This window comes from Motacilla alba, chromosome 1 (genome assembly GCF_015832195.1).
Source record: "Motacilla alba alba isolate MOTALB_02 chromosome 1, Motacilla_alba_V1.0_pri, whole genome shotgun sequence".
NCBI classification, from domain to species: Eukaryota; Metazoa; Chordata; class Aves; order Passeriformes; family Motacillidae; genus Motacilla; species Motacilla alba.
Genome location: NC_052016.1, coordinates 75,119,441 through 75,132,280, shown reverse-complemented (window position 1 = coordinate 75,132,280; position 12,840 = coordinate 75,119,441). Strand labels below are relative to the sequence as shown.

Below are 12,840 nucleotides of genomic sequence, written 5' to 3'. Positions count from 1 at the left end.
AAAAAATTATGTTACTGATTAAACAGCTGACATTGGTTACTGTAGTTGATGGTGTGTAAAATGTATGCATTTTGAATAGAATTAACATTTGTCATTGTACTTTGAATAGAAATATATGTGAATTGCCCTGTAACAGTTTCTGAATTCTAAAAAGGGAAATTTTAATTAAAAGATAGCTAGTTTGTGAATTTTGTTAAAATAGAGAACTAAGGAATTTAAACTCTAGAGCTTCTTGAAGCACAGGCCATAGAGAGAATAAGAGACCAATCAGTGGAAAAAGAGGTGCATCTTGGAGTACAAACAGGCAAGTGCAAGGTGAGGATTTTGCATGTCCAGCTGAACTGTCCTGCTGGGAGGACGTGCACCTCGGGTGGTGGTAAAGCAGCCTGGTAGTGAAAATGAGGGAAGAACAGTTCCACTCTGGTATCTATGTCAGATCTAGACTTGGCTATTAGCCTCACTGAAAACTGAGAAGATGGTGACGTCTAAAGGGATAGGAGCCAAAAGGTCAGCAGACCTTAGGGTAATTGAACTTCATTTTGCAATAAATGAACTGGAAGCAGATTTGAGTTGAATGCCCAAGGGATGAGGAGTGTGTAATGGGAGATGGGGATTAAGATGAGGTAATTTTCCACTCTGACTTGCAGAAGTGTTGGTAGATGAGATTGCTGCCTCAGTAGCAAGCTTCAGCTGGTATCGTGTGACTGAAAGAAAGCGATACCATAGAGAGCATGGATTATTTAAGGTGTGACTTTAAAGTTACCGTCTTTTAATAGAAAAATTATTTGAAAAAGATCAAATATTATAGTGGGAAGCTGTATAGAATACAAAAACTGTTGATTGATTTGATTGGATTATTGATTGGATTAGTGGAATGTCGAGAACTGATTTCTCTTGCACAGAAAATTGGATTGATATTCTCTCTTTGTCTCATTGTCACTAGTAACTTCCCCAGTGCATGTAGTGTGATGCCATTCATTCTACTCCTAGAGAAAATGGGACATGTGGGAAAGAGGGTATGGTTCAGAAGAGTAGGTACTGTCAAAAGAGCAACTATTACCACTCTGATCTGCAGTTAGTAGAGTTGGGAAAGTCCTTGTTTTCTTTTGGGAAGCCAAAATGAAAAAAGAGAGATTTGTGTGTGCTGCTTAATGGCACAATGACTGAGGCAGCAGGGAAGTGTGACCTTAAGGTGAACTGTGTCACAGAATAGATGGGGCAAGGTTTTTTTATAGTTGATAGTAAGTGAGATCTAATGCAGTTGTACTTGGTACTTCAGTAAAATGTCCGTATTCTTGCAACCTCTATTCCAAAACTGTCAGCTGAAACTGATGGAGACTGTTGTTATCTTGTCCACAAAACTGTTCCCTAAACAGTCTTAAGAATAAATAAGTGTCTCTGCAAAATAAAAACAAAGGAACAGTGATGGCCCTTTACAGAACACAGCAGTAAAACATGCCAATGTGGGCAGAGGACAATGGGAAAGAGAAAGTAGTCTCAGTAAAAACAAACAAACAAACAAAAAAAGGATGTGAACATTTGCCAATCGACCTTCTGGTAATTTAAAACCTTATGTACTGGGAGACATTCCAGAAAAAAAATTAGAAATTACTTGCTCTGCTTCCACTATATAAATTGTCCATACAGAATTTAGACTTTACTGATTTTATCTTCTTTGCCAAGAAGCTTGTGGCACTCTCCTGGGGAAATAGCTTGTGTAAATACTTACCTTAACAAATGCTTGATGCGTCACTGTCTCTGCTGTCTCATTTGTGGTTACTAAAAAGGCCTTTCACACTGTCCCCTTAGGTTCCTGATGTCATCAGCAGCATAAGACAAGTCTCTAAAGCAGCACTGAAAGAAGATGCCAAACCAAGTAAGGATAGTGAAGATGCCTTCTATGACTCTCAAAAATTTGAGGTCTTGTACTGTGGAAAGGTGACAGTGGCTCACAAGAAAGCTCCCTCCACACTAATTGACGACTGCATAGAGAAATTCAGCCTTCACGAGCGCCAGCGCCTGAAACTGTTAAACGAGCAGCGGAATAATGAGTCGAGTTTGGACTTGCCCCTGTGTGAAGAAACTGTGCCAGCTTCTCCTCTGGACAGCCCTTTTGAGGAGCTGGACAGCCCCAACAGCACCTCAGGGCGTGCTGCAATGTTTACAATTGGCAGCCAGACCAACTTGGCCAACCTGGCCAGCACTCGTGGCTTCTTTCCAGAGAGGATTTTGGAAGACTCTGGCTTTGATGAGCAGCAGGAGTTCCGCTCCCGGTGCAGCAGTGTCACCGCAGTGATGCAGAGAAGGGTTCACGACACAAACCTGAAAATACAGTCCCGCAGAAGGCACGCAAGTGCTCCCAGCCACGTTCAGCCCTCTGATTCTGAGAAGAACAGGACGATGTTGTTCCAGGTGTGTTCTAGGATGAGCAATTTCCTGTTGCTTTTGTACCGTATCTTCTTCCCCTGTGCATTTTGAGGCAAGTTTTGCAAGACAAGTAATATGGATCCAGTATGGCTTCATGATTTGTTATAAAAATTTTTGTGTCTGTTCATAAATGGTTGGAACACAAGTAGCTGAACTTTCACCTCAACTCATGAGCTCAGGCAAATTTTAAGAAAAAGTGATTATTTATGGAGTAATCACTTAAAGGAGCAGAGTTTTTAGTGAAATAAGTATTTTATATGCAGTTCTGGATTGTCTGTCTTGGTGATATTTAGAACCTAGCTGAAAAACATGAATATTCTTTCAAAAAGAGAATCAGTGAAGGCTACCATGCAAATAAAACCTCTTTTTTGTGCACTTAAAAACAAAAACCTTCACATGAGACTTCCGCAGCCTTGTGTTTGAGCCAGTCTCTTTTTGATAATTTGTATTAATGACTCTTCTTTACCAGATGAGTATTCAAACATCTCTGCACTGAAGACTTCTTCCTTTAGACTATAATGGTTATTTCTTCTCTTGCCTGAAGTGCCTTTCACATCTTTGGAACTTGTTTTGAGAAAACAGAAGGACACATAAAGGAGGTGACCCATATAAGGAAAAATCTTTGGACCTTAAAATAACAGTGGGCTAAATGCCTGGATTTTGTCTTTCCATTTGTTTTATGGATCATTCTTGTTTTTATTCTCTTAGGGAAATGATATCTGAAGTGAGAATGCATTGCCCTTCAGAAAGCCACAGCTTATCACTAGTAATGAACAGGATTTAGCTGAAAAAACCTCTGAGGTCTGTAGAATAAAGTCCATGAGCTTGAGAAGCAGTTTGGAAAAGCTAAAAGGCAGTTTGCTGCAAAAGCTTCTCTTTCTCATTTGGAATTACTACAAACCAAAAAGTATCATCTTAGTTTCTCATCTAATCTATGGTATAATTTAAAAACCCAAGATTTCCCTTTTTTTTCAGAATTTAATGAAGCCATATTGTTTCCTAAAGGTTTTAGTATTGTCTGTCACACATGTGATCTTTGGACTAAAATAAATTGAAGAAAAAAGGTGGGGGAGGGGAAGAAAAGCTGTGTTTTTTCCAAGTCATTTTTGTTATTCAGCTGAGTGTATTGTTCTTGCTGAAGTATTCTTACTCAACATGGGCAGAATTACAGAACCCTGGCACCCTTGTTCCTGCTGAGTAAGCTGTTGTGCCAAAAGATACTCTATGTGAGCAAGAAAGGGCAAGATTCTGACATTTTTGTTGCTGTAAGTGCTATACCCCCAAGACAGTCATAAATTAGATTTATTTTTCTCTCCCTTAGGTTGGAAGGTTTGAAGTTAACCTCATCAGCCCAGATACCAAATCTGTTGTGTTTGAAAAGAATTTTAAAGATATCTCCTCATGTTCTCAGGTAAGCATTAATAAGAAGCAATATGTAGATCATCAGGAGAAAAAGATTTTGTTTGTTCTTCAGCTGTGTTGCCTTGCTGGTCTATAGGCAGGAGAAAAAAGGAAATGTAGAATTCTTTTTCCAGAGAAGTCCAGAAAATATGAGTGCAAAATAAGCAGTCTGAGCTGTTTAATAGCAGAACTTCAATCACTCATCAGCAAACAAAGTAGAAACTATTTCTGCTTTGGGAGAGTATTAAGTAAGTTTTTGGAAGCAGTTTAATCTCCATTTATAATGCTCCGAGTGTACTGTTTCTTTCTGAGCAGACAAGTTCCTGGAAACCTTCAGAATGAAAGGAGGAGAGCATCAAATCAACCCTTCAGAATAACAGCAGTTCACCTGCGTAATTTCTTCTGGAGAATATGGTGATAGGTGTACCTAGCTATGTTCAGTAATAACTAATTATTTCTTGTAAAGTTAAATGTCACCTTAGATGTTCACCTTTCCATCTTGCTCTTGTTCAGCACTAGTGACGCTTTTGGGTTTGAGGTCTTGCTTTATTATCTCTTCATTTGTTATGCCACATCAGCACACCATCACAACACTTAAACATGATTATTCTAGTTTAAAGTATGCTTTTGTCATTCTCTAAACCTGTATTTCACCCCCGAATGCCTTCATTTTAATGCTAATAGCCAGTCTGCTCTTGCATGACTGGGCTACCAATGCTTAGACAAATTAAGCATTAGGCAATACTTGAAACTCGAGTGGAGTCTTGAGCTACCAACTAAAGGTGCAGGCCCTTAAATTGACTCTACATTTTAACTACAATTTGTATTGCTTTTGGTAGAGGAAAAAAGCCAATACAAATACAGAATGGGACGGTATAATCAAACAATGTGGTAATAGTTCTATAGTAAATACAGATCAAAATACAGATCAAAATGATCTTAAAGCAGAGGTATGGAAAGCAGAATTTGTAGATGACTTGGATCTTCTGTTTTTTATGTGTACTGAAATGACACTTCAACTTTAGGTTCTAGGCTCCTAGGTTGTATGTACATACTTAAAATAGTCAAACAAAACAGTCCTAAGTGGAGACAACCTTTTTGTCTGCTGACTTTAAAGTATGGTGACCAATAAGACCATGAAAAACCTTCAAGGCCCAGCTTTTCTTCAGGAAAACAGCTTTGTGCAGTAAATAGTGTCAGGTAATTCTACGTGTTGGACTTTGGAGGTGTTTTTCATTCCACCTCTTCACTTTCAGTTGGAGGAAAGCTTCTGTTACTTTGCATCTGTGAATAACTCTCAGAGGCAGTCCCAATACTTTGAGGACTTTGTTTGGTTTTTTTAGTTTGTTTTTTTTTTTTTTTTTTAATGTGAAACAGTTACTTTAGAGCAGTCGAGGGGGCTCTGCATTGAATAGAAATAAAATATTAATTTGTTCAAGACTAAGCATTGGTTGCATAAGCCTCATCAGTACTTCCTTTAAGAACTTGGTGCTAGCCCCAGGGCTCCTCTGTCACAGATTTATAGGGCAGTGATTTACTATGTATTGTGGGACTGTGGCTTAGGAATATTTGTCCTTCCAAGCTTTACAAACAATGAAAAGGAGATGTTATTGCCAGCTTGCATTCTGGATTCTCTTAGTCTGGTCTACTAAAGGTATTTTTTATCCTATATCTTAAGCATGGTTGAGTTGCTGCATTCATGTAATTATCCACACTCCTTATAATTGTCAAGCAGCAGACATAATTGATGATAAACCTCTGTGTGTGCAGTCTAAACTCAGATATCAAATAGCTTTACAAGTTTTCTTGTTGGAGCCTTCTCCTTGAGGGAGCCCAGAACAGCAGAAAACTTGGCTCTTTTGTCATGACCTCTTAAAGCCACTGTTTAAAGAAATGTGATGGAAGTGCTGTTGATTTAGGAACATACTGTCCTATTTGTGCTTCAGTAGGGCAAGTGTCACATCTGTCTCCCCCCTCAAATGTTCTCCTGTGGAGACTGAGAAGTCAAGACAGCAGTAGACTTGTTCAGGCACTGTCAGTAAGGAGGGAACTGGCATCTCACCAAACCACCTTTAATAATTATGTTTTCTTGCAAAACAGAGCTCAACGCTTCACTGTTCTATAGATCAACATGTATGTACATCTGACCTTTTTTATTTTATGCTTTTGAAGACTTCATCTGTCACGAGAAAATGAAGTCAAGATTAGTTGGACTATGGTTCAGCTAATGCCATTTGTGTCATCTTAGCAACCCTCTGCACCTCTTAAGTTTTAAGTGGCATAAAAGTGACTTTTGGAATTTTGTTTTTAAAAACAACAGTGTGTAGTGACAATATGTTCAGTCTGTCATGTGCTGGATTTCCAATTTTGTCTAGAGTGTTTTCTGTAGTGACAGGCAAGTTGCTTTGCCTCCTCCTCTCTTCTATGATATAGATGTTTTCTTTGGAGATGGATCCAAGCAGCCATGTTCTGATTTTTGTTGTATTTGAATCTGAGGGATTAGGCTTTCATTTGGAGAAAATCTACTATTTCCATACTCAGATGATAAAAACGTTGGCAAAAGCTTTAACAATAGTGAGTCATGTTCCATGAATTGAGACTGGGAATGTAGTGCTTCTTAGGAAGCAGATGTCTTTGATCTTCTCAGTGCTGTTTTTAGCAAGGCAGCTTTCCCTGTCAAGCTGTTATACTAAGATCTTAGAAAAAAAAGTGTCAGTAGTAATGTGTAGTAAGTCTTGAAACTTCTGGTATGTAATTCAGTCTCAAATAATTTATTTCAGAATTTGGTTGGAATTCTGTAGGTTGCCACTCATTCCCTTTTTTTTGTTTGTTTGTTTTGGTTTTGTTTTTGTTTTTTTGTGTAGTCCTAGCACAGGAAAGTAAGAGTCTGCTACTACCCTGATACTTCCTGATACTTCTCCAATCCCATGTTTTAGCACAGCTTATAACATCAAATTTTCACTGTGGAGGCAATTCCAAATACAGCCCAGCAGTCTTTAGTTTGCTTCCCTGAAAATCCAGTTTTGCTGATGGAATAAATTCTGGTCCAGATTTATTGTTGTATAACTTTGGGTTTGATTATATAAAGATCTTTATATAACTTAAATACAAAAAGCAATATAAAATAATTATACTACTTGTAAAATAGAACATTAGGGGTATGCATTTATAGTTATTTTTTGGAAACTATACCTGTTTATAAAATAGTCCACTAATGCTGTTTTAAAATTCTTTTAGGGTATAAAACACGTTGATCACTTTGGTTTTATTTGCCGAGAATCTGTGGAACCTGGGTTAAGCCAGTATGTTTGCTATGTGTTCCAGTGTGCAAGTGAGTCTCTGGTGAGTATTTATTAATGATCCTAACCATTTCATCAGAGCATTTCCAAGGCATTTCCTGAACAATAGGAGTCTCTGTTATTCTGCTGTGTCAGCTGAGCCCCATTGCTCACATCTGCTCAGGTGCAAGATGTCAGCTGTGCGTATGCAAATTTGCAGTAGGAAATGCAAACATTCTGTTCATACACAGCCATATCCTGCTACTCTGCTGATGCAGATATCAGTAACGAATAGAGCAATCCAGACGGGTGTGTGACTGTCAGCATGTTTGGGCTCTGTATTTGATTGTAACTCTTCCAATTCTAACTGTTGAGAGACTTGGTTCCCCATTAAACATATAAAGACATGTATTGAATCAGTAACAAAGCTGATGATAAAACCCAAACATACCCTTCAGGGTAGGGTTTAAACTACTGGCTGACCCTGCATGTGTCTTAAGCCTACATCTGGCTTTAGCTTTTTCCCTGTAGTCTGTTTTGTTCCTCAGGAGAAGAAAATAGCAGCTTCTCATCACAGAAGAAGAAAACCATAGTATTTGTGGATGTATATAACTATGAAAAAGTACATTGAACATTGTATGAAGTATGTATCAGTTAACTGAAGTTCCAGATATCATTGATTTTACTGATAACAGGTAGCTTAATAGCGGGAAATGCATACAGGAAATAATTTTGACTACTCCATTTTTATTTTAAAACTGTGACACTTTAAAATAAGTTGTTTCCTGTTCTGAAACATGTTTGTTTGACGGTGCTGGTAACAGCTGCTAACTCCTTCTCAGATAAACTTAAAAATCACTTTTTTAGCTAGCTGAAAATGTAATTTGTTAATCCTTTGACAATCCTTAGCTTGAGAGTGAATAGAATTAGATCAATAAAACTTCAAACAGCTAACAGTTCTAGATGTACCATGGCAGCATTTTTGTCAAAATGGGAGCTGCTATGAAATCAGCTTTATCATTGTAATAACAGAAAATGTTTTATCTGACCTATTGATAAATCTGACCATGCATAATTCAAAGGCTTAAGTGGTGTATAAAACCCCCATGTTTTTATGAACCTCTTTGCTTATTCTAGTACTGATTTGTGTGTGTATGCCCATGCTGCAATATGAAATAAACCTTCCTGAGCTACTTTCAGATGCAATCACTCAGATGGACCCTGGTGGCAGTTTGACTGCGGCAGGGCAGACCTTTCCAGGTTCTCTACTGCCAGGCAGGCTGTGTTGAGAGGCTTGTGTATATTTGCTCTGAGCCTACTTATAGTTTGTGCTACAGTTCTTATGATTTTAGGATAGTGGTAAATCAGCATGCTTAGCACTGTTCTGTGGATCTTGCATTTGAGAGGGACTGTAGCCAACTTAAAAAACGTACCAGTCCATGCTGCAAGATGGACTTTCACTGTTCCATGTTCTGCTTTATTGCTAAGAAGAGAAAGCACTCAGAAATTATTAAACTGTGAGGTTTAAAGCAAACAAAACAAAGCTGCACATACTGGGACACAAACTAGTTCAAATTTCTATATTCAGGTTCCTTTTCTACTTTTTTTTTTGTTTTTCTCCCCCAAGTGACAGACCCTCAAAAAAGTCTGTATGTTTTTAATGTTAAACTGCGTGGTTTTGGTCGCAAATATTTCAGCTTTATTCTTCCTGCACACAAAACAAAGTAACAAGCAGAGTGAGGACTTGATTGTGAAGTAGAATACTGATTTTGTTCCTAAAATTGTTCTCAGGCTGCTGTCTCCCTCTTTCCTTGCTAATGCTGAGACTGAGCAAACAGCTTTTAATAAGCACTCTATTACCCTGAAATACAGAGAGGGGAGCTCCAAGTGCTTTGTATGCCAGGTCTGGGAGCATATTTGAATGAATGTGGAGAAATGCTGTGAGCTCAACCTTTGTTAGATACAAGCTGAGCTTTTCTAGTGCTGGTGTGTGGGAACATAGCACTGCTGTGTTGGTGGGAGTGGCAGAGGAAGGATCAGGGCAGACTGCAGGGCAGGCCAGCAGTGCTTAAGGCAATGTAGTGATTGTGATGAAGCTGGTAGGCAGTCTGGTATCCAGCAGAAAAGTGAACTGCTGTGACAAGCTCCTGTCTGACAACAGGGATGGGTCTGTGGAGGTTGCTGTTGAAATGGTTTAGTGGTGGGGTGACAGAGGTTAAGAGGGAACATGTGCAGTTTACAGGAGAGACTTGAAGATAAAGAAATTAACACTTTTTATTTAGCCAGCATATATTCAAGCCAAAAGTTCTCACTTGCAGCTTCTTAAAATAGTGGGTGCTTTCCCAGTAAACTTGAGTAGCTGCAGTTAGACATCAAAATTACACTGTCTGGCAGAACTTAAAGATGGTGATCATCTACAAAAAAGGCAGAAAGCTGGGAATTCAACCTTGATCTCTTTAAAAAACAGCAAATGGGTTTGTATGGTTTTGTCTTTTCCTTTAATTGTAAAGCACCTGTCTGAGATGTGATTCATAAATCTAATTTTGTGTACATGGCATGTATTTTTTGTTTATATACTCTTTTCCCTCCTTCCCATATAGGTTGATGAGGTAATGCTGACCCTGAAGCAAGCCTTCAGCACTGCTGCAGCCCTGCAAAATGCCAAGACACAGATCAAACTGTGTGAGGCCTGCCCTATGCATTCATTGCACAAACTTTGTGAAAGAATCGAAGGTAGCAGCTGAGTTTATCTTCTAATTGTGGTTTGCTGATTTTTCTAGAGGAATAAGTTAGACAATATAAGAGCAGAGGTAAAAGTATTCCAGTATGCAATTCTTACTGTCACTTTGCATTCTCTGTATTTAGGTGGAGAGTTAGCAGTAATGATACTGCAACAGAATATAGTGTAGCTTTTGCTATAAATACATACTTTTTCATCATCATACCTTTCTTAAGCAGAGCAGCAAAACCCACCAGTTGACCTTCCATTGTTTGGGTTTTTGGTTTTTTTTCCCCTCAAGTTGCACACTTTCAAAATGACTCATAAAAGGACAGTCATGATCAAAAAGGATCTTTCTTTCCTGTGTGTTCCTTCTTTCCTGCATGGGATTATTTTTAACTTCTTTGTATTTTTTCCCTCACACACTTCAAGATCTAGTTGTATTATAGGAAAATAAATTATTAAGTTAGGAGATTATTATCTAATCAAGAAAATTAAGACAACACCCTGCGTTCAGATAGGAATAGACAAACTTTTGTAGTGTCTCTGGAAGTGAAGTATGCCAGAACACATGCAAAAAGTCTTACAAGATAGAATTTTTTAAAAAAAAATGTTAAGATCCTGTTTTTATAGTCACTCTGCTATGTGTCCTTGTAAAGCATTGTATGCAAAAACAAAAAGCAAGTATCTTACAAAAAGCAAATGATTGTATTTTCTGGTGTGGTTATGGTGGTGCTTGATATTCACAGTTCTCCCATTCATTGAAAGTCACTGCTGCCACTTGCTTCCCTCTGGTGGATGGAAAGTCAAGTGTAAAATCTTAGCGGGGTGAAATTTTGCTAGGCTGTGTCGTACAGTTTCTGGGTTTAACAACAGGTATTCAGAAGTAGTAAGGCTAAGCTGGGAAAGTTTTCTGTAAATGATAAACTACAGAGGCTGTATAAGTAGTGTAAGTAATTTGAAAAGTACCCAGTATCAAAATAAAATTTCTCTTGGGGCAGCAACTAGAGTACTGTAGTAGTAGTTTCATAAACTTTCTACTTATGGACTGAAAAACTTATTTTAATGTCTCTTTTTCTATCCATTTGCTTTGAGTCTAGAAGTTTAGCAAAATCAAACCTAAAGCTGCATAATTTTGAAAAAAATACTTTATTTGTTCTGATTGCAATTTTCTATGAATGATATCTACCTTAGATAGAAAAAATCTTCATCTGGTTCAAGGGGTTTGTTTTCACTCACATTTTTTGTTGCTTCCTAGAATTACCTCTGTGACAAAATGTGCACTTTGTTGAGTACCAGAAATTCTTTCTTTTATTCTTCATTTTTTCCCTTATTCTTAATTTTTCAGTTAAAAGCATCTGAAAACTTCCAAGTATCCTATGTATTGATTATATCTCCCGTTATTACCTTGATCTGTTCCTTTCCTCCTCTTCTCCCAAAAGCTGTCAGGCTTCCAGCTGTCAGTGATCTCTTGGCATTAGGACAGAAGCCATTGGTGGGGTAGGGAGCACAACCTTTTACACAGGAGCCAGCCACCTAGCTGCTGCTGGTTACATTTTTGCTGGTAATGAAAGGAGACAAAGCCATGTGGTTTAGCAAAACCTCAATTATTTTGTATCATGTATACCTTGGATATACAACTGTCATACATCTAACTTGTATAAACTCAAAGGCAGGTTGATATCTTCTACTGTCATTTTGCTGAAAAAGTGTTTTGAGAGTTCATTTGAGAATTGTTAATGGTCCACTCTTTTCCTAGGACTCTATCCACCAAGAGCCAAACTTGTAATTCAGAGACATCTGTCATCGCTAACAGACAATGAGCAAGCAGACATTTTTGAACGTGTTCAGGTAGTACCTTCGAAGCTGTTCTTCCTAATTTGAAAAAGACCACGATAAAATGGACTAGATAGTTTTAGTTTTGATTTGTTTAGTTTGTTGTGTAGTTGATTTGTTTAGTTTGTTGTTGTAGAATTTGTTATTTTTCCACCAAAGATCATACTGAAATAGCATGCTCCAGTTTAAACTCATGTGTGATACATCACTGTTGGAAAAGTTTTGTTTCCCAAATTTGCTTAGATACTCTGTGTTCTTATGTAGACTATGTTTTTTGTTCTGAGCTTAGTTTTTCACCTGTAAACAAGTTTTCCTGGTTGAAAGTGATGTGGGAGTAGGCTGAGAGCAGGAGGGACATGCAGATATTAGGAACATGTCTGGCATTTTCAGAATTTGTCTTTTTTGACTTATTTTGGCACAACATTCTGATGTAAGGTGATGTACTCTAGTGAATGGAGTATACAATGATTTAGGCTTCCAAAGGCTGTGCTCCTCTCTGGATTCCTGAAGAACAGAGTGGCTTGGTTTCCTTATGCCAATTAGAGGGCTTTATATTAACAGGCTTAGAAAACAAAATGTATGGGCCAAGGCTCCCTTCTCTTTACAGCCTGCAACATTTTTCAGTTTTTGTTCTGTCTTGCCCAGGAGTGTGAAGGCACACAGACAGAATTGCAATTCGACATAATAACAGCGCACTCTGGTGTTTGGTGTTTCAGTATATTAATTTCAAGGAATACCTACACAGGAAGGAAAAATAAGCAAATCATGACTTGAAAGACAAACTCCTTTCTTTGCTGTTACTGACAGAAAAGGAAGCCTGAAAATGACCAGGAAGAAAATGAACTTGTGATCTCACATCTCCGTCAGCTCTGTGAGACTAAGCAGAAAACGCACATCCACATTGGTGAAGCGCCGTCGGTAAAGCTTGCTTTTATTATTTAATATTTTTTATTATTACTGTAATATTTTTTACTATTCTTCTTCCCCTTCTCAGACTATTAGTGTGCTTTTTTAATTACTTGTAGGACCACAGCTCAATTTCTTCAGGAGTACCTGAAGCTGGGTATTATAATTAAGAAAGGACTATACAGGAAAAAAAGTCTGATTTAATTTATAGTGGCTTGTCTGAGTTTTATAGGTTGAAGGGACACGACAGGAAGAAAGATAGCCAATTAATTT

General features: G+C 38.0%; 1 protein-coding gene across 5 annotated transcripts in view; it reads left to right on the top strand.

Annotated features, from left to right (window-relative positions):
• TBC1D4 (TBC1 domain family member 4) overlaps nt 1–12,840 on the top strand; it is a 99,169-nt gene that overhangs the window by 54,604 nt on the left and 31,725 nt on the right. For all 5 annotated transcript variants that reach the window (XM_038128869.1, XM_038129042.1, XM_038128961.1 and 2 more), the window contains exons 2-7: nt 1,810–2,412; nt 3,749–3,838; nt 7,066–7,170; nt 9,707–9,839; nt 11,585–11,676; nt 12,469–12,579. In XM_038128869.1, the coding sequence (XP_037984797.1) occupies nt 1,810–2,412; nt 3,749–3,838; nt 7,066–7,170; nt 9,707–9,839; nt 11,585–11,676; nt 12,469–12,579 (1,134 nt within the window). The remainder of the gene's footprint in view (nt 1–1,809; nt 2,413–3,748; nt 3,839–7,065; nt 7,171–9,706; nt 9,840–11,584; nt 11,677–12,468; nt 12,580–12,840) is intronic.